Source organism: Ipomoea triloba, chromosome 6, assembly GCF_003576645.1.
Source record: "Ipomoea triloba cultivar NCNSP0323 chromosome 6, ASM357664v1".
Classification (NCBI taxonomy): domain Eukaryota; kingdom Viridiplantae; phylum Streptophyta; class Magnoliopsida; order Solanales; family Convolvulaceae; genus Ipomoea; species Ipomoea triloba.
Window position 1 is genome coordinate 22,265,949 of NC_044921.1, and position 24,383 is coordinate 22,290,331.

At 34.9% G+C, this 24,383-nt stretch overlaps 4 protein-coding genes across 5 annotated transcripts; 1 reads left to right on the plus strand and 3 right to left on the minus strand.

Annotated features, from left to right (window-relative positions):
- The first annotated feature begins 727 nt into the window (after positions 1–727).
- LOC116022965 (protein ASYMMETRIC LEAVES 2) lies at positions 728–2,577 on the plus strand. The gene is made up of 2 exons (XM_031263885.1): positions 728–1,276; positions 1,810–2,577. The coding sequence occupies exon 2, from the start codon at positions 1,853–1,855 to the stop codon at positions 2,534–2,536; it is 684 nt and encodes a 227-aa protein (XP_031119745.1). The 5' UTR covers positions 728–1,276; positions 1,810–1,852; the 3' UTR covers positions 2,537–2,577.
- A 6,654-nt stretch (positions 2,578–9,231) lies between these two features.
- LOC116023666 lies at positions 9,232–10,692 on the minus strand. The gene is made up of 3 exons (XM_031264667.1): positions 10,583–10,692; positions 9,528–10,356; positions 9,232–9,366 (listed from the first exon to the last, which is right to left on the minus strand). Exons 1-3 carry the CDS (start codon positions 10,648–10,650, stop codon positions 9,232–9,234), a joined length of 1,032 nt encoding a protein of 343 aa, XP_031120527.1. The 5' UTR covers positions 10,651–10,692.
- A 2,083-nt stretch (positions 10,693–12,775) lies between these two features.
- On the minus strand, positions 12,776–15,646 carry LOC116021848 (ycf20-like protein). Of its 2 annotated transcripts, none has more exons than XM_031262341.1 (4): positions 15,289–15,646; positions 15,135–15,198; positions 13,546–13,781; positions 12,776–13,412 (listed from the first exon to the last, which is right to left on the minus strand). In XM_031262341.1, the coding sequence occupies exons 3-4, from the start codon at positions 13,713–13,715 to the stop codon at positions 12,956–12,958; spliced, it is 627 nt and encodes a 208-aa protein (XP_031118201.1). In that variant the 5' UTR covers positions 13,716–13,781; positions 15,135–15,198; positions 15,289–15,646; the 3' UTR covers positions 12,776–12,955. The 2 variants fall into 2 exon arrangements, with proteins under 2 accessions (XP_031118201.1, XP_031118200.1); XM_031262340.1 differs by having other exon boundaries at positions 13,546–13,751; positions 15,289–15,645.
- Positions 15,647–16,880: 1,234 nt separating this feature from the next.
- On the minus strand, positions 16,881–23,661 carry LOC116022415 (probable E3 ubiquitin-protein ligase ARI8). The gene is made up of 15 exons (XM_031263142.1): positions 23,392–23,661; positions 22,499–22,623; positions 22,207–22,309; positions 21,967–22,057; positions 21,584–21,756; positions 21,348–21,452; positions 21,161–21,249; positions 20,321–20,428; positions 19,958–20,048; positions 19,793–19,882; positions 19,388–19,435; positions 18,797–18,868; positions 18,236–18,335; positions 18,018–18,144; positions 16,881–17,515 (listed from the first exon to the last, which is right to left on the minus strand). The coding sequence occupies exons 1-15, from the start codon at positions 23,569–23,571 to the stop codon at positions 17,245–17,247; spliced, it is 1,773 nt and encodes a 590-aa protein (XP_031119002.1). The 5' UTR covers positions 23,572–23,661; the 3' UTR covers positions 16,881–17,244.
- Between the last annotated feature and the right edge of the window lie 722 nt (positions 23,662–24,383).

The window sequence follows — 24,383 nt, forward strand, 5'->3', positions numbered from 1 at the left end:
AAGATTGAAAATTAAAGAAAAAGTATTTTAAAAAATAAAGTGATAATTATAATATTATATTCAGAAACGCGTCATGGTACTTCTAATGATTATACACGTAAGTGCACTATTATATATATCTTGAGTGCGAGATCAAGTTATGCCTGAGTGTATTATCAAACATTTTATATATATATATATATATATAAATAGGTGATCCCAGTTTTACCGAACTAATCCTAATCTCACTGAATCCCGCCTCTACCACCAATGCGAAGATAAATTGCAACCCTGCCCCTAGAGTCACTGTAGAGGTAATCGCAAGTTGCGCATTTAGCTAACCGATTAGATCCTAACCTCTACACTGTCGTCTCCCGTCATGACTTTTAAGTCAGGTGACAAATCAACTATGCTAAGCTCCGAGGCACTATCAAGCATTTCTAAAGACATAGTTGAATTGCACAAGTGACATTGCGTTATAATTTAATTTTCAGCCCTTAATCATTTTAGATTTGCAGTAAAATTAATCTATACGGTCTCACGGGACTGCTACTTCTCATTTGGTTTGGTCATCCGTTTCTATGTCTGATTGCTCAGAATGGTTCTCTAACCCTCCTAACTTTATCTGAAAAAAAAAAAAGACTATTATATATGAATGAATATATGTATGTATGTATATATAGAGTGCAGGCAGTGCACCCCCACCCTACCCACCTCACTCAAATTGGGCTGCGATTTCTCGGCTTGATTTCCCCCTTAGCCTTAGCCTCTGGTGTTGGGCGATTTCTCCTCATCATCCCTTCGGCCCCCTCTTTCTATCAGATCAGATTAAAAACCACACATACACACACAGACATACATCAGATCAGAGGGGTAAAAAAAAAACGAGAAAAGTTTTGGCAGCCCTAATTATCCGCCTTCACTTCCGCAGCGCTCTTCTAGTCACCATCTTTATATGCTTTCAATCCCCCTCTCCCCCTTTCCGCCCTTTACATATGGAACCTAAAGATTGCTTCCCTTTTCACACTCTATCTCCATTACTCTCTGCATCTCTCATCTTTCTGCCCTAAACACCAGGCGTTAGTTGAACCAAGTGAAAACTTGCAGGTCGGAATTGAAGAAGCCGACCAAAGAGCTGTGAGATCTCCGTCTCCGACTCCATTTCCGCCGTAGCTCTCTCTCTCTGACCGAAACCGAAAATATATATATAAATTAAATTTATTAAAAGCTTGAACGAAAAGGTTTGACCGAACGGTTCGAGAACTGAGAAGGAGGCGGCACGAAAAACTTTGAAAAGGTAATGATATTCTTACCCCTTCTTCTTCTGCAACTCTTTACCATAATTACCATAATTTGATTGAACTGTTATCCTAGTTTATATTTTTCTTTTCTAAATATTCCATTACTGGTTGGATCCTGTGACATTTCTTAAAAAAAAGTCTAATTTAGTATAACTTGTTTGACATTGTTGGAGCTTATATAGAGCAAGTATTTTTCATAAATTTTTTACCATTTTTCTCAGTAATAGTGCTACTAGTAGGTAGTTTTTTTTTTTTTTTTTTTTTTTTGGAATTTGGAGATGAACATCGTGAAGAGTGATATTATTACGAGTACGTACTACTATAATTTAAAAAGTAATTTAAAGCTCTTACTTTCATACTTTCACGAGATCCAATCCATAATCCCTGCTTTCATCTCTTTAATTCCTTTTCCAACTTCCTGCACTAAAATAATATATACTTATTAAGGTGGTGCGATAAATTAAAGTAAAATGAATTTTTTTGCGGTTTAATGAGAGTCGGTGTATAATGTTTGGTGATTTTTTTTCAGGTGGTGTGAAGAGGGGTGAGAAGGATTGGATCGGCTCGGCTCGATGGCGTCGTCGTCTTCGTCGAACTCGCCGTGTGCGGCTTGCAAGTTTCTGCGGCGGAAGTGCCAGCCGGAGTGCGTGTTCGCGCCGTATTTCCCGCCGGATCAGCCGCAGAAGTTCGCGAGCGTGCACAAGGTGTTCGGCGCGAGCAACGTGACGAAGCTGCTGAACGAGCTGCAGCCGCACCAGCGCGAGGACGCCGTGAACTCGCTGGCTTACGAGGCGGACATGCGGCTGCGCGACCCCGTCTACGGCTGCGTCGGCGTCATCTCGCTGCTCCAGCACCAGCTCCGCCAGCTCCAGATGGACCTCAGCTGCGCCAAATCCGAGCTGTCCAAGTACCAATCCCACCTCGGCGTCGGCTCCACAACTCACAACCTCATAGCCGCGGCTGCAGCCGCCGCCGCCGCTCACCACCACCACCACCACCAGCAACAGAACAACCTAGGGTTCAACCTGATGGGCTCCGCCGCCTCCGGCGGCGGCAGCGGCGGCGCGCGTGAGCACCACCAACATCAATTCTTCCCTAGAGACCAACAACAACCCTACTTGATCAATAATTACGAGCCGAGCAGCCTTCTAGCCATGAACATGAACGTGTCGGCTAGCATTGGACCCTTGAGTCAGTTCCAGCCGCCTCGAGCCGCCGGCGCTGACGGCCGGCGTACTCCCGTCGAGCCGTCTTAGAACAAAAACATACTCTCATCGTCATTATAGTTAAGGTAAAATTAATATTAATCAGATGGTGAATTGATGATATGATCCGATGATGTTTATTTCTTTTTCTATCCATTGTTATGAGCTGAGACCAAATTAAATTAAATACTACTCCTACTACTACTAAATTGCACTGCTGTTAGCTAATTAAACTTTTTAAACATTATATTTACTAATCAAACTTTAAACACTAAGTTTAAGGTATGGTTTCTAATGATTTAGGCCAGGTGTACTATTTTGTTTGATATATATACTTCACAACTCTTGATTTAGGGTTTTTATCCTTAATTAATAATAGTTATTGGTCAGAGGGAGTCATTTTTATTTTGTTTTGGAGCATTAGGGTTTCCAATTTTACATTAATGGTTCCCAAATAATCTCAACAATATAATAATAATAAAATAATACTATGCATATCCTGAAATGGACAAATTGTGACATGTTTTGTTTGACTATCTGTCAAATAAAAAGTCACTTTATTTGATAGGTACTTGATCAAAATATATTGCGACGGACAAAATTTGCCCTCCCAAGATATCTTATATAGGTTTCTTAATATATATTATTACATGCGTCGATCTCTATGCATTGTGCTTCATTGCTACTTTGAGATTATTTATTTCAACACCAAATTAAAAAAAATACTTAGCTTGAAAAATGTCATTTGTATCAAAATTTACATTTGTTGATAATATGAGGCTCATGTTAAGTGTTTTAAACCTCGGTATAAATTGCTTACTTGTGCATTCACTGATTTGATTGAAAATTAGTCACATATGAAATCAAAAGAAGATTCACAGTCAGTATTCAAAGGTTTACACTGGTTAAATCTCGCATTGTATTGTGACCTTACCTGTCAAAGGATCACAATGATCATTCTAGCATGATGGCATAAATGTTAGTTGGTAATTTAATACTACACCATTGTGATCAAAGATAAAGAATAAGTTAATGGCAATTCCAGATGAGAATAATAAATCTATATGTAAATGAATATTATATATACAGTATTTGAGTTGTACCAGGTATGGTTAAAAGTGATCCAAGAATTGAAGAGAGAACATTCATATCAAAGCACAGTGAAAACGAACAAATAGCATAGGTGCAGGCAGGGGATGAAAACACAGAAATTAAAGAGGAAAAGAGAAGTTTGACTACATATACTAGGCTAGGCATGAATGAATGTCATATATACATACAAACCCTAAAAATAAAACTAACAGTAGGCTGAGGGAGAGAGAGAGAAGGGTTGTGACAGCAGGCATTAAATAGGAGGGCAGTGAAGTTTCAAAATCAAGTTGGGAGAATAGAAGAAGGAGAAAAGAGAGAGAGAGATGACAATGATGGTGTACTTGCGGAGATGCAATGATGACCTTTTAACTTGGCTTTAAATGGGAGGCCAGCCCTGTGGGTCTCCTCTTACCTCTTCTTCCTTCACCACCTGACATCTTTGATAGCTGCTTCCTCTTTGTCCTCTTCAATACTTCCCTACCACCATCCCTATATTACAAAAACCCCCTCCCCATTATCCATCATGCATGCTTCAATTTAATATTTGCCTATCTAATGCATGCTCAAATTATTAATATTTAATGTATTAATGATATGATAGGTATATACTCGCATTGTCCATTAACTATACAATGTGTGTTAGAAGTGATTACGAGCTGATGATTAAGAACTAAATAATGAGTCACAAAAGGACATGGATAGACTTGAAATTTTTTAAGCATGGAACTGGCCCAAAGAGGGGGCCGGCCTTGTTTTGCCACGTCTAATTTGTGTTATATTTCATTACTTTGTTGTATGAGTGTGCAACTAATCTTGTTTAATTTTGATTTTCTAACCAACTATGTTGCATTAAATTTAATTTAGTGAATTGGTGAGTGACAGAATTGAATAATTCAGTCCATCCCCTAGTCGTAGACTTTAGATTTTTAGAAATTTGACACACACATGTATAAACCCTACTGAATTACTAATCATATTAGTGAAACAATGAATATATATAGTGGAAAGATGAAACAGTAAAAAGGTAGAGAGGATGAAGAGAGAAGGAAGGAAGTGAAAGTGACGGGAGAAGAGGTAGAAATGGTGCGATCCCATTCCCGACTGGAGCACGACCTCCCAGAAGCCCTAATGGTGAAAAAAACGTCTTCTTGCTTTGCATTTATTTCGGGTTGTCCCTCTGACCATTTCTCCCCGCCCATCTGACATTTTTTTCTTTTTTCCTTTTTTTTATTTTATGCTTCTTCCCTACTTAATTAGCTACCACACACTCCATTACTTCTTCTATCTATCACATGCACCTAGCAACCTTCAATTCACTCCCATATATATATGCCTATATCTACTCTTAGTTATTATAACATACATAATATAATATGTATTTAATTTGCACTTCTAGCTACCTCAATCAAATTTACTATCATATACTTTCTTCTGAGTTCGAGTTTTGATTAAACGTACTCAACAAAAGATCAGAGGTCTCTTAGCACTTGTTACGTTCTTTCATTTATAACCGTACCAGGATTTGAACTTAATGTATGTCAAATAGTGAGTCTTGGTTATTGCAATATATACATACTTCCAATTTAGTTGGGGTTCTTGATAAAATTTACTTTGGGGGTTCAAATTTCGATCACTTGGGCTCGAATTATATTGGAGATTGAGCTCTCCTAAAACCTATTGTTTTATTTATAAATTGATGAAATGGTGCATGTGTTTGCGGCCTTAGCTTGATTGCTAGGGTTTATATTACTGCACTTTCCTGAGAATATATAGCTCATTGGCTATCTAGGTGTATGGTACGTTAATTACATTTTAATAGTTGATATAAAGTTTTAGTTTGAATAGTTTGTATTTATGTGTTTGATATTATATATATGATCTTTAATATGATTTTGTGATGTTATTATATTATTGAATTGAAACTAAAGCCGTATATAATATCAAATGAGAACTGTTAGTGTATATCATATTCAACATACACCAATACCTATTCGTATTGTAAATGACACTAGAAAGATTCTGTGCGATGGGCTCAACCGAGAGGGTGTACTTTCTGATATAAGAATCATGTTTTACCCAATCGATCATCCTGTTGGGTGGCGGCTCAAAGAGTCGAGTATAGCATCTTGCTATATATCAAAATGTATGGCTCACTACTACACGCCTACACAAATGTAAGGAAATAAAATTATACATTTACTATTAATTACCCATATAACTTTTGATGTAATGATCATTGTTTGGTCTTAACATACATCTTTTGAGGCGGTCACATAAAAATAGTTATAGTTGAAAATGTTTGTATTTACTACTTTCTAAAAGAAAAACATAAAAAGAAAAAGTGATAATAAAATATGACATATTAGGGTCCAGAAATTTCCATAAAACACTAAACTAAGAGCATTAATTGATAATAACACAAAATAAAATATTTATATATAAAAAAAACAATGTATGTGGGCACAAAAGTGACATGTACACATCCATACAATCTATACAACATTTCTACATGCAATGGGGATATATTATTAAAGCAAGATTTTACACACAAAAAGCAAGATTTCATATGGGATTTCTGGTTTGGCCTTTACTCAACCCTCCACTCTCTCCCTGACTGCTGCATTTATTGGACAATATAATGCCAATCAATTCAACACCCCCATACATACATACATACATAATATAAAAAAGAAAAGAAAAAAAAATGTAGAATAAGAATATACTCTAGTCTTCTCCTTTTTGTTTAGTGGTCTGATCTAAGTTGTAATATATATGTATGTGTCTGAATTGACTATTCCTATTCCTGTTTTCTCCCTGAACACCCTATTCTCTTTTTCTGTCACCAAACACAATGACAGAAGGGTAGGAGAGTAGTATTTAGTAATGTTAAGGCTAGCTTCACTATGCCCTCCTTCCATTCCTCTTCTTGGAGTTTGGCACGCACGCTTCCCTACATATATATAAATATATATTATTGTATGTATATGTAGAGAGAGAGAGAGAGATAGGGGACTGAGAAAACAACAAATCAAAGGAACATCTCCTTATACATCTCATCCTTAATAATTACATGCCTTCTGTCCCCCTTGCTACTACTACCCATTTCGTACCACCCATTACTATGCTGCCCCACATGCTGCTCTATCTGCTGCCTTATTACGCTGTCAACTTTTTTTTTTTTTTTTTTTTTTTAAATTTATAAATTTGGTCAAAGTAATTATATTATTGAGAATGGTGTTCAATTCTCCACATATAATTTTGTGTAAATAATTAAGAATATTAGTCTTAGGAGGCAGGGTATGTAGATCTTTAGCAGTAAATGCAATCTTCTGCAGACCACTTTAATCTATGAATTTTTGTAGGTTAACACAGTTTTCACTAATGCTACTGGGTATACTATAGTCTAAGCTAAAATAAAATAATAATTTCTTTCACAATCATATTGAGTCGAGTCAAGGTGGGACCTTTTGAAGCCAGGGATTTTACATTTTGTAGTCAAATTAAAATAATAAGTAAGCAATTATATATGCCATTTTTATTTTTTTTTCCTCACTTTATTTATTACACATAATTTTTTTGGGGGCGGCCGGGAAGGGCTATAGCCTACCATATTTCCGTCATGGTGAGACTGATGGTGTATACATATAAAAGTGAAATCATTTGATATTTAAATTGCATTATATTAACCCTCTATTTAACCAAAAAAAAAAAGAAAAAAATAAGAACTGAGACTAATCCCTTTGCTACACAACTAGCCTGAAGATTTAAGACTGCTCCATATATTATAAAACATCATAAAAACTTTTATTATCAATTTTATATTTGTATTGAGTGGAACAAGCTAGCTATTTAGTGATCCCCTTAGACCTTTGTGGATTGATTTGATTAATTTAATGAAAGATAAGTTATAAATTGAAGTAAATAATATATTAATTGTTAGAGCCTGAATTGATTTCAATACCATGAGTCATGAGCTCAATGGTTTGAGTTCACCCCAAGCAAAGCTGGTGTGTTAGGTTACTTGGGTTTGCTTCCTGATTTGAGATTATAATATTTGAATAGGTCAATTATCAAATATTATGACTTTTATACCATTATATTCACGCAATTGTCTGGCTCATAAAATTTCAAGACAAAGACTAATGGTGAATATACGTGTCACCCAAAGAGGGGAACAGGGGATGTCACCTCCTCTTCTTCCATTGACTAGAGCTTGAATACGAAATATATGTATATTGTGTATAAATAATGAAATTTAACATTCTCAAGACATAAAATATCTTTTGTTAGTAGAGAAACTATGCTATGTCAATTCAAATTCTCTATTCATTCTACACTTATAAATTTTAGCACCATCAAATTTAATTTATTGAATTCTCATGCCTAATCTTCACTAAAGTCTAGAAAAGTAGGTGTTGGGTGTGGTGCTTGTGGATCCCAAGTTAAAGAAATGTGTCCTCAATCTAGGAAGTTTGAGTACCCCCAAACTAAAGAAGTCAACCCTTCTCAATTAAGAGTCAATTAAAAAATCCCATGCATGCAAACCCTAGTTTAGGAACACTCCATGAAGATAAGCAGAACTACCATGCATGCATGCACGCACCATATGCACCTTGAGTTCTTGACAACCATTACAACTAAACCGTTTTTAAATATATAAGATCTCAAATTTATGTCATTAATCTTTAACATAGCCATAGGCATTTATTTTGGAGAATATAATATTGTTGAATTAAGGGCTCCAAATCAGTTTCCATGAACTGGGCCATGATCTATATATGCAGATTTTTGGCCCAATTCATTTTCCAAAGGGTGCAACCGTAAAATCATTTGTATGGTGATTTGATACTGCCAAACATAGTCTTAAATTAATTGCCTAATTCATGATAATCTTATAGTAATTATTTATATTTATTAATTATCTGGCACAACTTTTGTTTTGCTAGAGGGTGGGACAAGCAAGGGTCAATTAGATGAAGTTAAGATGTAGAACCGAGCTATTACAGCTGCAATGTAGAATTTCACCTCTTGTGAGGTGGCTCTTTGCATTATACGCACTAGACACGGGTCTTCTCATGTAATGAAACGACAAATTATTGTAATTTGTTTCTCATCTATTCTGTTGGGTCGGGATGTGATGGCCTTTGAGGCGATAAATTTTATTTTTTGTGGATAAGTAATTTATATATATATATATAAAAATAAAAAATAAAAAGTGCACCCCAATTTTGTGGCGGCCATATTGCTCATACTCTAGAATTTTGGTAGAGGAGATTAATTACATTTAATCGAACCATTCAATCGGGATTGCTAACAAAGAAAAACTATTAACTTATTTTGAATTGGTCGTAAAGTTAAGCTATGGATGGAAGTTTGAGTGCCTGATATCAAATTCGAGACTTGTAATATTACCCTAATATCGCCTATCTTGTCCCATTATTTTTATATTCAATTAGGAGTATTAAATTTGACGGGAAATTAAATTAGCCAATGTAAAGCAGAATATATGCAATGCTGTTAGATTATTGATATGAAGTTAAAATAACCAATACTGTATTACACTTACAAGCATGACACGATGATTTTTTATTTTTTTTTTTAAACAACACGAAGATATATAATTTTTTTAATACAGAGAGAATTCTTCAAATAATTTACATGCATAAGAAGGTGTTACCATTAGAAGTAGGTGTGGGTCTACTGCTGATGCTGCTGCCCCTCATGTTTGAGGTTGATTTTCTTGCCGTGGCCCCCATCCCATTTTTATTGGACTCTATTTGCTTAATCTCCTGCGATTTCCAGTAATTATGCATAATGTTATACGGTATGAATTCTTAGAAATTTTTTATGTTGTTTGCCAATATAATATTGTACCAATCACAACTATATATGTTATTTTTTGTTATATTACATACAGAATAACACCTAATAATTGATGGATGAAGTTTACCATGTGTTTGAGAGGCATGTTGAGGGAATTTCTAGACATCATTCTTCCAAAACCAGAGCTCTCATTAATGGATGAGGAGCCGTTCATCAGTTTCCCAGCAGCTTTGTTATCATTAATCATCCCTTCCACCTGGATTATTGAGGAAGCCTTTCTGGCGTTCAGAAACTTGTCCACCATTCTACTCCCCAAAACCTGCGGATTCCCATGTTGCACAATCCTAGTATTTATTGTTATTGTTACCTTTTCTTTGTTTGCGTTTCCTTCACTAACCTGCGCTGTTTTCCGGCCACGAGCCACACTCGGGGAGCACGACTGTCTCCTCGTCCGGGACACGGACGACGGTCTTTGATTTGGGATAATCGTTTGGTTTTGTTGCTTTTGTTGATGATCGGCGGCGGCGGAGCGTCCCCGGGCGGCTGAAACGGATCTGAGATTCGGCGGCGTTTCGTCGGAAAATCCGGGGAATTGGGCCGGGATTTTGGGCCTCACCAGCGGCGAAACTCCTCTGATTCTGGGCTGAATCTTATTGGTGGCCGGAGAAGAATCTATTGGACCCAAGGATTTTGATAGGTTGGAAGCCGACAGATTTAGGCTGCTTTCTTTGTTCTTGACAATGCTGGACTTTGCAGAAGAAGCATTTGATGAAGACGAGAATGTTGGGTTACATTTTTCCCCGGCCACGGCGGCGTTGTTGGATTTGTTTAACTTAAGGTTTAGGGCTGCAGGAACAACTGATGATCTTGCAGGGGTCTTTTTGTGAGGTGCTGGAGATGAGGATCTTGGTGTGATTGTTCTTGGGGCCTTTGAATTGTCTGAAAACTGGATGCAACTAAAGTACAGTTAGATTTTGTTTTAGCACCCACAACTAAAATTCCGCTTTATGACCTTAGTGGAAAAAAGCATAGCTGACTAGTTCAAATGAAAAATATTAATAATTTTGTGATTACCAAGTCAAATAGTCTTATCAACTTGGCTACGTTGGCCTATTAGATTTTGACTTCATGTAAATTATTAGAAAGAGAAAATCGCATGTTGAGAAAAAAGTAAGAACACACCCTGGAAGGGAGAAGAGGCTGAACAATGGGCAATTCCCTCTGAATGAGTAAAGCTGGAGCATTTGCATCCATTTCCAGTGATGGAAATAATGGTGTTGCCGGAGGAGTTTTTAACCTAATTTCAAACACAAATTTTAAATCAGGGTAAGCTTTGTATCATCCATAATCATACTAAAATTCTCATTCCAACAATTATAAGTTCAATATCTTGAGTTTAAACTTGTTGAATGAAGTAACAGCACCTAATGTTACTATTAATATTGGGAGTGTTGAGGAAGGATGTAATATATAAATATAGTTTAGAGTTTTAGTTAAGATTGAACGTATTCGGAGTTTATGGTGCACTACTTACCAGTCATAATCATTCTTTCTTCCAGATGTAACTCTGTACAGTCCATAGCCTCCTCCTGCATCTTTGAATCAAAATACAAGAACATCAACTGGCAATGAAATGAAACAACAACCACAAATTCAAATTCTCTCTCTCTCTCTATATATATATATGTATATATGAATCAAACCATTGGATTCAAGTTCTTCGGAAACCGGGAGAAGAAGGCTTGCGACCTCATCCTTTTCGTGCTTGTGCATCTCTCGAAACAGAACCAAAGATTCCTCGTCTATGTCTTGTCTAACCACTTTCCTTGCTGCATTTGTGTTTCCTCTGTTCATCATCTTCCTCTTTTTTTGTTGTTTCTTTGAATCTCGGGAAGAAAACAATCAGAATACTGTGGTGGATTAGTGGCTGTACTGTACTGAGAATCTGAGATGAGAAAACGGAGTGTTAAGTCTCTCTGGGAACAGAAAGATTTGGTAACAATATTGTGTGAGTTGGCCGGCAGATTCTTTGCCTCAATCCAACAGCTTCAATACAATTTCATAGCTCTCAGACGGCAACACTCATTATTTCCCACACACTTGGCACTGCATTTTGTTTTGCAGGCTGGCCGTCTTATGTATTTCATATTTTATACTTTAATGGCGTGTTTGGTTAGTGCAATTGGTCGGGAATGAAATAATAGACCTATTCCATTGTTTGTTTCGTCATTCTATTCCCGGGAATGAGCTATTCCCTTTGCAAGGGGAATAGCCATTCCTAGGGACCTCTAGTATTAGCTATTCCCAAGTATTTAGGAATAACTTTTATACTATAGTATCAAAAATACCCTTTTTATTATATTATAATCCTTATATATAATATTTGTTTATATATATATATATATATTAAAAATGTAATTATTAATAATAATAATAATAATACATTTTTTTATTTAAAAAAACTTGTAACTAAGAGCAATTAAGGCTCCTTAAATAAATAAGTTTTTGCTCTTTAAGGCTTCCTTGTTGTTAATTTCAAAAGAGAAACAATGTTTCTCTTATATAGAGGAGCTCAAATGAGCTCCTCTTCATGAGTTATCAATGTGGGATCAAAAACTCTAATTTGTGTTTTAAAAAATTATTTTATATATTTTGTTTTGTATTATTATTATTATTATTATTATTATTCCTTTTTTCTTATTATTGTTATTAATATTATTATAAGTTTTTTTTATTATTACATAATAATAATATTAATAATAACATGAATGTCCTTATTATTATTATTATTATTATTATTATTACATATTTTATAAGGATATTTTTGTCTTTTAAAACATATTTCATTTCTATTCCTTAAACCAACCAAACACTGTAATATAATTCCTAAAGTCCATTCCTTCCGCGAACCAAACAATAGAATACAATTCCTATTTTATTCCTTGCCTATTCCATTCCTTATGGAATAGCATTCCTATTACCTCAAAATTCATTCCGTGAACCAAACGTGCTGTAAGAGGGATTTGGTTCAAGAATATCCATAACATCCAGTATAAGTTGCTGATAGTTGAATTGCACATTTATGTTTATATATTATATATACTCAGCACATCCCTTCACGTGTGTAAATCGACAAGCAACACCTAAACCTATAGTTAAACTGCACATTTATATTTATATATTATATATATACTCAACAATTATGAATGTGCCCAACAAACACATGAACAATTGTCCAACACTTTTTTTTCATTAACCGAATCAAACACATAAAATGAGAAAAGTTAATGAGAAATATTTTTTAACCACTAGATGCTCTAAGATCTCAGTATCTCACATTCTAATGTTCTCTTACTCACATAACCTGATGGCCCCTAATCCCTTAACTTTCCAGCAAATATTATTATAAATTTAATTTAAAATAATGTTTTTACAGGGAAGAGAGGCAGAAGGTTTTGTCTATACAAGCTGGGGGTAGTGAAAGGTAAAAATTGAGACAGTAGTGTTACAAGCAATGATCAAGGGAGTCTATTAAAATGTGCCAGAAATTGAACTTTAACTGCCTAGTTTGAAAGCATCTACAAAAAGGCCCAAGCAAACACCTGCTTTCCAATAGTTCACCATCCCTACCAGAGATTGCAGCCTCTCAGTAGGAAGAGAAGGCGGTTTTCTGTACATTAGCATACCGATTCCCTCAATTGCAGCAACCACTACCCCTGCTACCAATACATCCCAATCTCCGGTTTGTCCTAGGATTGTAGCCAATGCATTTGCGGTGTAGAAACCTAGGAGGAGCAGGAATACCTTCATGGGAAAATTTTTCCTAGCAGAATTAAGTTTCTCCAAAAGCTGTCGACCTCCTGCACTGACTATCCTGCCCAAACGGGTCCCTCCCAGACCACGATTGTCACCATTGGAGCTATCTTGGTCACCATTACTAGGCACTGCACCCGTGTCCAGAGCAAATACTATACTCGAATCACGTCTTCTGCTCCAAGAACTGTTTAAAACACTTCACCCAAGAACAAAAATAGTATTGCAGGTCATTGCAGAAACAAGATTGCTTCATAGACAATAATATTGTTCATTTATCTTGAAGAAAAACAAGGAGAAGGAGAAGAGGCACATTTCAAATTCATAGTTACCTGGCTTTAAGAGAAGGCAATAATCTTTCTACAAGTTTTGAAGATCGTCCAGTTGAGTGATGTCTTGTAGTCCATTTCAGGATGGGATGAGAACCTTTTACAAATAGACGCGACTGTACAAAGAATTCATTCTCTGCTACTGAAAAAGTCTGCAACGTGATTGTTTCCATTCTAAATATCTTGAATTGCAAAGGATATGGAAGACACTGTGACACCAGCTAACGCTAATGAGAAAACTGGAGCAAAGTGGATAACTAATTAACTGATCCCCACACAAAAGCAAACAGCGAAACAAGTATACTTGGTACAATTTAGCTAACCTCAAACAAAATGCCTAAAATAATTAATACATTGTAAATAAAGACTCAGTAGCCTGCCACAAAGGTAAAAGGAAATGAGAATATCATCACAAAAAGCTTCCATGCCAAATTTGTAGTAGTAGTTTTTGCTAAAATTTATCCTAGCATCAATCTCAACTGCCCTGCTTGCAATTGCATATAGCCAGTAAAGTAAGATACCAACTTTCATATTATAAACTTTAGGCAAAAGGGGGATAGGTTTTTTGAAATAGCAATTAAAGGGACGCTAAGAGGATCTACCTCCCAGCTGGTGAATTATGAGCAAAAGAACAGACTAAAATCATTCTCACTTAAACTTGAATCTCTATTGAGCAAAATGTAGGGGCTATATAGCAAAATGCATTCCATACTTTTGATGAATTTTGTACCTTTGATATGGCTATAATGAGTTTCCGTTTACCAAATACGAGTTTGGGGATAGTAAAGGAGAAAAGTTCACTAATCTGCTAATTTATGGTACAAACTAGAAGGTGAATTTTGGCTCAAGAGAAATACTAAGATCTTTGGAGACTGCCCTGATTAGGACTACTCTTAACTTAAGTCTTTACATATGTTAAGCTGGACTAGCAAGCTTATTTAGTGTAATTCAGTTTTACACATATTTGAGCACTCCTCTTCAACCCATGTAATTTTTCCTTTTTTATTACTGAACTTGTTTCTCCCTTTCAACTGAAAAAAATCAATTGGGCACCTGTTCAAATACACACTAGTAGAAAATACTAGGGCTACAGTAATACAAAATAGTGCTTACATCAAACAATTGGACCAATATGAATCCCAATCATGCTAGCATCCACACAACTAAAGAATTGCAAAAAAAACACAATATTTGGAATGGGCAATTCTACTTAACAAGTAACCTTCCAACATTTGATACAAATATAGTATAACTGTATAAGAGACTGGTAATCACATCAGCCAGTAATAATAACAACAACAATCTCTGTCAAACAAACAAAATAATGCAAAATGAAATTCCACAAGCTTGTATATAAAACAAAATTGCCATTAACGAACAAACAAAGCCAATTGGAATCTCTATTTAGTAACTACAAATGATAAATGCTCAATATGGTGGAGCTGAATATGAAATCAATTTTATTATAGAAAATTGATCAACTACAAATAAACTGGACAAAAGAAAAAACAAACAAAAAAACTAGATTCAAACGCAACCGGTTGTGCTTAACAAAACTCATGCTTTAAAAGCCACTCCATCTAAATATATACCTGAGTGGTATTTAAGTGTCAAAACAATTTTTGAAAAATTGTAATGACTAAGCTTGTTTGATTCCTGCGGCAAAATGAGAATCACTTAAATAATTACTCGAAATTTAAAGAATAGAACTAGAAAAATGAAAGCGGAATAGTAAATCCAGGTTACCGTGCAAGTGTGAGGTGTTTGGAGAAAGTGCTCATTTTCGGTCAGGAACACGCACGAATCAAAAGAATCTGGAAACGGAATATTACAGTAATGCTCTTCTTCAGGTTTGAGAAAACTTGAGAAATAGGAGGAATGAAACGGAGAAATCGCGGGGGCGACGGTGGAGGAGGGGAAGAAAGAAAGGCCGGCGAAGCGAGTCAAGGGAAAGGGAGGGAGTGTTCCGGACTAGAGCAGGGTAATGTGACGCCGAAAAAGGAGAGAATACGGATGAGATTTCATAATTTCTTAATTGTTGAGCCACACGTGGAATTTTAACGCCCCAATTTGGCAATTTCTTTATTGTTTTCACACTAATATTTTGGTGTACTCGGGCCAAAAAACATACATCAATTACTTTTGGAAAAAGTGTCAAATACACCACTGAACTTATCGCTTTTGTGCAATTGGGCCATTGAACTTAGAAAGTGTGCAATACAACCATCAAACAAGTAAAATTTGTGCTTGTTTGATGGTTAAATTGCACACTTTTTATGTTTAATGGCCCAATTGCACAAAAGCGACAAGTTCAATGGCCTATTTGACACTTTTTCCATTACTTTTTATTTCTGAAAAATATGTCTATTATTTTCTTTCTTTTCATCCCTTATAAAATTTTTAGTTAATCCAATTTTGTTTCCTCCACTATTATGTTTTTATTATTATTATTTCTGATTTTTAAGTTCAATTTGATTGGATTTAAACATCTAGCTATTGAAAATGTATACTTTTTTATTCTTATAAAAGATTAAACAAGAATTATTTTTAGCCGTGCAAATGGCGCAAAACATATTTTCAATTAAAAAAAACATATTTTCAATAATTAAGAGATTAAATCCTTTCAATTTCAAAATTAAGAAATAGTGAAAAAAAAAAACTAGAATTACCTGTTATAATTTATAACAAAAGTTAATTATGATTTATAAATAAAAATATGCTATGAGATCTAAAAATTTAACATAAAAAATACTCCATATTAAATGCATTAAATTTCATATACCTCATTATTAATCTACTCCAAACTTTTTTTTTTTTTTTACATTTTGAAAATTCAATAACTGCCTTTTGGTTCATGAAAAAAGAATTAAGAAAGAATTGAAAAAAAAAAAAAAAAGAAGAAGAAGAAAGAATTGAATTTAAATTCTATAAAAAAAATTACTTAAAATATCAATTCCATTGTTTGATTGATAAAAATAATTTATTGAAAATAATTAATATAAAGATAATAATAAAGATAAGTTGAATTCATTTTTTTTTTCAAATTTGAAGAATTAGTTTACCATGAAATAAACTCACCAATAAATAAACAAGTAAAATTTATTTTTCCTCAAATTTGAAAAAAAAAAATAAATTCTCCAATGAACCAAACAGGCAAATTGTGCAAATTTAATTAAAGAGGCTAATAATATGTTATTTGTGTTTTAATAAGTTGATTTAAACAAAAGCATGACCTATTGGTCAAAAAAAAAAAAAAAACTAAACTGAACTAAACTAAACACTTTCAACAATTTAATGTCGAACTTATAATGTCATTTTTTTATATGAAATTCCTAAACTGCATGCTAGGATCTAAAAACTTTTATTCTTTATGATATGAAAGTCTGTTATATAGTTATATTATGACTCCCTATAAAAGTAGTGTACAATACAACAGAGCAGATTTTTCCTGCGTCCTAAATAGCAATAGAAATAAAATAAAACATGAAAATGAGGTTCTAGGAAAGGATGTTGTTACAGGATACATACACACAACCTGAACTATGTACAGCATCTCTGCTGGGATGGGAAAGGGTTTTGAAGGGAACGCGGTAATCTGATATCCTCCTTTTACCTCATTTCCCAATGACCACCCAGACTTCAGTAGATGCGGTATCAGATTCCCCACTTTGGGCGGGATGCTCACTGCAAATTGAATTCGCTTCAAGGGCGTTGCTGACACATCTGACAAATATTAGCAGATCTAACGTTGGCAAATGTGCAGTATTGACAAGACCAGTGTCCAGAATCGTCTATGTTTTTGGAACTGCTTGATCTGGATGTGGTTCCCCTGCCCCTGCTTCTGCTCCCTTTGCTGCTTAAACATCCCAGGTTTTTTGAACTCGCTGCCCTGCTGCAAGCCCCTCGAGGGTCCACATCTGACAGACCGTTCTCTAAAGCTCGGACCAGATTTTCAAAGTAATTTCGAGTGACACTGTCATATCATTGCTTACAAATCAGATAGGCAGCTCAAAATTTGTATAAAGAATTTGACAGTATTCATCTTATAAGGACGGGTTGATATCAATAATTAATACACATTGTTTGATATTCATAATTGATTTATTGATGTACACTTCTTCAATTGTTCCAGCTGTTTCAGGGTAAATCATATAATAGAAATGTTTGGGACATGCTTGGGATGTTGGGGATGCACACTCAAATCATGTCTAAGTGCATATTTGGCACATGGCTTGGATACTACATGGCAAGAACATTATTTCAGAAAATGTTCTTTGTGCCCATTCAGCATGTAGTTCAGATAGTACATGGCAAGCATATGATTTCAGAAAATGTTCTCTATGCTTCATAGTAACCAACTGAAATATTCTAACAATGAAATAAATCAAATGATATAGCAGTCCAACCATAATTTTTGTAACTAATTTTTTCATAATTAAATATTGGAGATAACAGAAAACTTCTGTTGGAATTACCTTGTCAGCCCTGCTAGCTTTGTGCGGAACTCATTGAAGTCTTTTGATGGACCATCTGCATTAAGGTATCTTTGGAGTTCCTTCTCGGCACATTGATGAAGCCGTTCTAACCCAGACTCAGCTTCACCTAAGGGGTAAAAGAAAGATGCCTCAATAGTCAGTAAAACAAAAAACAATGGAATTTTACACCTGTTTCCTAACAGAAGGAAATAGAAGACCTTGTAGATACTCAAAGAATTGCCTCTTGGCACGGTCATGCTCAGGTAAGTAATATCCATATGCATAAGTCCATTTGAGCACCCGTCTACATTCAACTATCTACAAATTAGGAGTGAAGCAATCAGCCAATCAGCAGTAATAAGTATTTCGGAAGAAAGTAATGGCATTCTTTATAATATGCTCCTTTTAGTACAGAACTATCAATTGGCCAAATATGGTCCACCCAATTATTATTATTTGAAAGAAATGATTCTTTACTATGGTTCTATTAACAGGAGTATTTTTTGTCAAATTTCAAATTTCTGTCCAACCTTCAGACTTTGGACCATTACTATCCAACTTTCATTCTAGTCATTGTCCCGACTATTAGGATTATATCAAAAGTGATCTTTTCATCAGGGTTAAAAACAGAAACCCCCAACTGAGGACCGTTTCTATACAATTTTTTAAGTTGAGATACCAAATTTGTCCAAATTGATAATTGGGGTACTTAAAGTGCCAATAAGGTCCCCAGGAGGTGGCAATAAAACTGATCAATTCTAATAATATTTAGAGCTTACCTGCAGCCAAGCATCTATTATGAACTTCAACTGTGATTCAGGTTGACACTGTATCTCACTCAACTTCTCAAGCTGCACACATAAATTGCCATGAACATTGAAAAACTTGTGGATATTCAAATGAAAGAGCAACACAGTTTATCCTTCTCTCCCCTTTTTTCATCTTACAACTTAAAAATTATATGCATTTCAGAAAAAAGAAATATAGCCATGCCAGAATAACATATGCAAGGATGCCTTTCTTGTTTCTCACCTAAAATTGAAGATCATTCATTTGAGCATTAAGATATATAACCAGACACAGTTAGTAGAATTCATATCATGCTAGAAACACCTTCAACACTTTAATCAAGAGCCAACCGCAAATAGCCAAGACAGTCTAAATTGAACACTAATGAATTAACAGTTAGTTTCCTTGGGTTGAAAAAGACAATACATCTTGCACAGATTATTAGAAAGAAGAGAAGAAAGTGTATGCTTAAAAAGCTTGTATAATTTGGCAAAGTTGAAAAGATAATGTGAGAAGTGAAACAGTTAGATTCACAGTGGTATAAGCAAATATTCCAGCACATAGTGAGGAGCTCTTCATACATGAACAGTTTGCATTTGCTGAAGATCTGCAAGGGCTTTCTGCCTAGACTGCAAAAAAGAAGAGGAAACTTTAGATATTATGATATTGACAATTAACCATATACACATCTATAACAAACTAGTGTCAGTCACCCCCCGCCAACCCCCCAAGGTAATATGGAATGTTGAGTTGTTCATTATAAAAATATCTCCAATTTTACTATTTATCCTTGCGTTATATAGCCATTATACACAAATGTAGTAAATCATCAATAATTTCAGATTTGAAAGATTTTTACTTTCCAAACATCAAAAAAAGAATTCATTTTCCATTACCAACTTCAAATATCACAGAAGTTTGGTTATGAGCACAGTAAACACATTCATGAGAGAATTAAAACAAAGATTTCAAGAACCTCTACCTACCGATTGGTTGGTGGCCCATCTTTCATAGTAATGTGTATATCTTTCCAAAGAGTTTTTAGCCATCTCTCTTCGCTTTTCAGCATCATCAAACTGCAGCAAGAAATCATTATTGCTATAGAAATAGCAAATGTACATTAATGAATTATATAAACTATAGAATCTTACTGCTCCATCTTGTTTTGCTGCTTCATAACGGTTGCATGCATAGAAGCCACCTGTCTTCTCACCGTGATCTGACCATGGACCTAGGCAGAGCCTGCAAGAGCATTTTGTTAGACTATGCTTTAGCAATAGGAAAAAACACTATTGTGAAGATACTGCCATGGGCAAAGGTGTGTACCAAAATAAGAAAAAGGTGGCAAGCATTTTTATTGTGTACAGTTTTATGTGGCAAGCATTTGTATCGTGTGTATCAATTGTGAGCTCCAATGGCTTCATATAGTTCATATGATTAGAAGACCTTATCAGGTGAGTTACAATGTGCTAATAACAGCAGGAGTTTATTGTCTCAAAAATAAATGGACTTACCAGCAAAACTCAAATTTACAGGGAGGGGTGCATGTGATGTGCATGCAACCTTGATTTTTTTCAATTGGCCGCTTGCACTTTGGACAGGGCTTAGAATTAGCTAAAATCCTGAAATATGATGCAAAACAAAATGTTTCAACACGAGAAATTTAAATATGAAAATTCCAAAAGAAACTGCCATTTCAGTTTACCGATCAACAGTTAGGTAGGAAAAAAAAATTGTAAAACATAAAAGATGATTGAATTGCTGAGCTCCAATTACCCTGCTATAGATAAGTTCTATACTCCTATCATTACTCAGGCATGTGTTTTTAATAGAAAGAGCAATATGCTCATAATTGCAACTAAACCAAAGAAGGCAAAGAATCCCTCCATAAAGGTTTTTGCCTCTTCTCTAGCCTTAAAAATACTTTTCTCCTCTTGGCCTACCATACTCTTTTATGAATAGATAAGCTCCAAAATATGTTGGGTCAGACAAGAACTGAACAGTCAGGACTGCCAAAGATATCAAGAAAGGGAAGGAAACTATAAATAATTATTTTATTTTTTTCAGTGAGAGATAAACAAACATTCATTGGATTTGGTTTCATATGATTGTACAAGAGCCGTGATTCCTAAAAAAACTCAGATGCATAAAAGTTAATGAAAGAGGTCTTTTACTTGGGGTATATTGACTAAAATGTGCGGCTTCCACATTTTTACTTAGAACAACCATCTGATCACTTGATTAGCATTGAAAATTACTTCTAATTTTGTAAGACTTCCTCCCACAGGTAACACTGAAAACCATCTAAATTATTAAAAAAGAAAAGTATAAGGTTTGAGATGATCTGATGATACCAATTCATATTCTCAGATTCAGCACTGTTCTTCAAAATCCACTTGGCCACAGTTCCACAATCAACTGGCCTATGAGCTTCTTCACAGCACTGCAGACAGAGAATAGCATATAATTCAATCTTGAAATCGTTAAGGTCAGGAAAAAGTAAACACCAGCAAGATCCAGAGATATATTACTAGAACTTACATTCCAACAGAAACTGTATGAGCAGCAGCAAGTGACATCATAGCTTCCACTACCAACAATAAAGTCAACAGCATAGTCACAGCCAGGAGCAGGGCACCATTTCGTCTATGAACAACCAAATATCCAAATGATCAAGATAAAAATAGACCAAATGTGAATGTCTCAGAATCTAGCTTCAATCATGTTTCATGTTGAATAGGAAAAAAGAACAAGCAAAAGCATCATTTGACAAATACCTTCCTATTGTCCTCAACAAATGACCTTAGCAAGTAACGGTTATATTTCTCTTTATCATCTCGAGTGGCCAATTCTTGTACCATATCTTGACCCACTGCAGCACTACAAGATGGATCAGGGCACCGCAACATCAAACACCCAGGACCATCATTTATGGATGTGCTAATATACCCTGAGTACATCAAAGATACATATTTGGAACTCTGAAGGATGTCTAAGACCCAAAATAACCATATCACAAGCAGAGATGGTTTTTGTTGAGAAACAAATGAATGTAATTTCTGCAACTAGAATCTAAATTATGTAAAGAAACAATTCCTTTTGTCCTTGTTACATTTTAATTCAATTACTGCTCGACAGATAAAAGAGTACAAAAAAAGACCTTGCCAGCATGTGACACAAAAAGGATGGCCACAAGCAGCAGAACTAATTTCATCACGAGGATATGTCTCAAAACAGATCCCACAAGTTATCTGCAGAAAAGAAAAGACGAATAAAAGTGAAATTAAACATGATTATATAACAAAAAGAGGGCAGTCAATTGCCTATCATCCCTAAATTAGTAAATTCTGTTAAAAGCTAAACAAAGATCTAGACTTTCTGTTACAGACAAATTAGCCACCTCTTTTTCATTAGGAAGTGGAGTAGGATTCTCTAACAAGCCAACAGTCCTGCGAACCTTCTCTTCATCTGCAAACCATTCATCGTTCACTTTACTGACACTCCTGTGAGTCAAAAGTCAAGACATATCTAAAATTTTAAAACTTGAATTTGAAGATATGTACAAAAATTAAAACCATGTCTAGTTTACAAGTTGAAAAACATCCATAATAAACTTTTTAAGTTCTCACAACATCTTGTCATTTGGCATGTATACATGTTTGCATATATAGAAATGATGAATAATGAATTACCAGTTAAAATGGCGAAGCAAGATGCCGGCTGCATCCTTTGATATGGAAAGCACCGTAGCTATCTTCATCATAGTTTCTTCTTGACGTTGACGTATATCAGCTTCGTTCAAAATGGTATAGTTGGTCTACAAGATTATTTTGGGTGGGGGGTAGGATGGTTTGAACCATTAGCTAAGAAAACGATGACTTAGGCATTCAAAATTAAAATATTGTAAGAGTTCACATAGAAAAGCTTGCAAGAAAAATGCATCTGGCTGTTTGATATTTAACAGATTGGAATAGCTTCTGGGAAAGAAAAATAAAACAGAAATGCCATGCCCAATGTGAATAATAGCCCTAGAATACACAGCTAATTAACTTCTCCATCACAGGTATATTCTTTTGTTTCTTCTAAAGGAACCACCACAAGTACAATTACCTATAAATTTAGTGAAATGGCTATTAAGGTGATATTGACAGCCTTTCCAATTGTCAGTTTCATGCAGTTCATAGTTTATTATCTAAACTACATATTCAAATAAACGTTTCTTCTTTTTTTTTTTTATAACTTTAGTTGGAGAAGGACAATTACCAATCCTACAAATAATAATCCCTAAAATAACACAGGATTTCATTCAACAGATCACCGGGACCTTGATTGAAAAGTTAAGCGACAAGAGAATCACTACTGTCTACTCAAATAGCTTTGTTCAATGAATTGGTTGTGATTACAAAGCAAGCAAAAATGGCCGCTATAATTTAACCCTAATTGAGCTCACCAGGTTGCTTTTGGATCGAAATTCATATATTAAATTAAATGAATAACAAGCAAAATACGCAACAATTAATTCCGTTGTTCCATCTCCACAAGGAAAAGCAAGTGACGGCAATAAAGGACACAAGGAAGGGCGTACCTGGGAGCGATAATGGGAGGCGAGGCTGTCGGAATCATCAGAGTCGTTGTCGATGAAGTAATCCATGATGACGTCATCGTCGGAGTCTTCGATGCCTCCGCATCCGCCGCCGCTGTAGAAGTCGTCGTCTTCGTAGGAGTCTCCGTCGTCCGCCATTATCATTTCGTCGCCAGATTCCATCCGCACCTCTCGCCTCTCTCTCTCCCTCTCTCTCTCTCTCTTTCTCTCTCTCTCTCTCTCTCTTCAACGGAAATTGTAAAAAGCTCTAGAAATGACTCATCTTTTGGAAAGAAGCTTTTGTTATTCACTCCCCATTTTATATTGGTGGAACACAGTACACAGGAAAAAATCTTACAGCACGTAAAAGGGGAAATTATATAAACCACTTTCTATATTCAGTGAATATTTATTATTTGAGATAATGCAATTTTTGGACACAGACTACATTGATATTAATTATAAACAAATGACTTTCTACATTGGATGGATTTTATTTTTTTTGAACAGTGGAGATTCTATTACAATGCAGTATCTGTTCATAACTACTTTCTCAACATATACCTCCCACATGAGGGAATAACCTGGTGCCACTGGGCCACAAGGTCCTTGACCACCAATTATATTGATATTATTTATAAATAAATAAATAAATTATTTTTTTACCTTTTAACAAAAATTTAATATCTGCGATAATATAGTTTTTGGTAACGCGTTATATTGATATTAAATTATTAATTATAAATATTTTTAATTGACTCAGTTTAATTTAAGAGTTCATTTGGAAAGCAGAAAAATGACAATTAAAAAATGAGTTATTTTTCAGAAAATATTTTCCCTTCCCGTGTTTAGCTGCACGACATAAAACAGTCTTTGTGTGTTTCGTCCATTTTCTAAAAAATGAATAAAATTGTATAAAAATATTTTATTTAGAATATAAAAATATTTATAATAATATTAAAAATAATACTATTTATCAAAACACATACAAACCC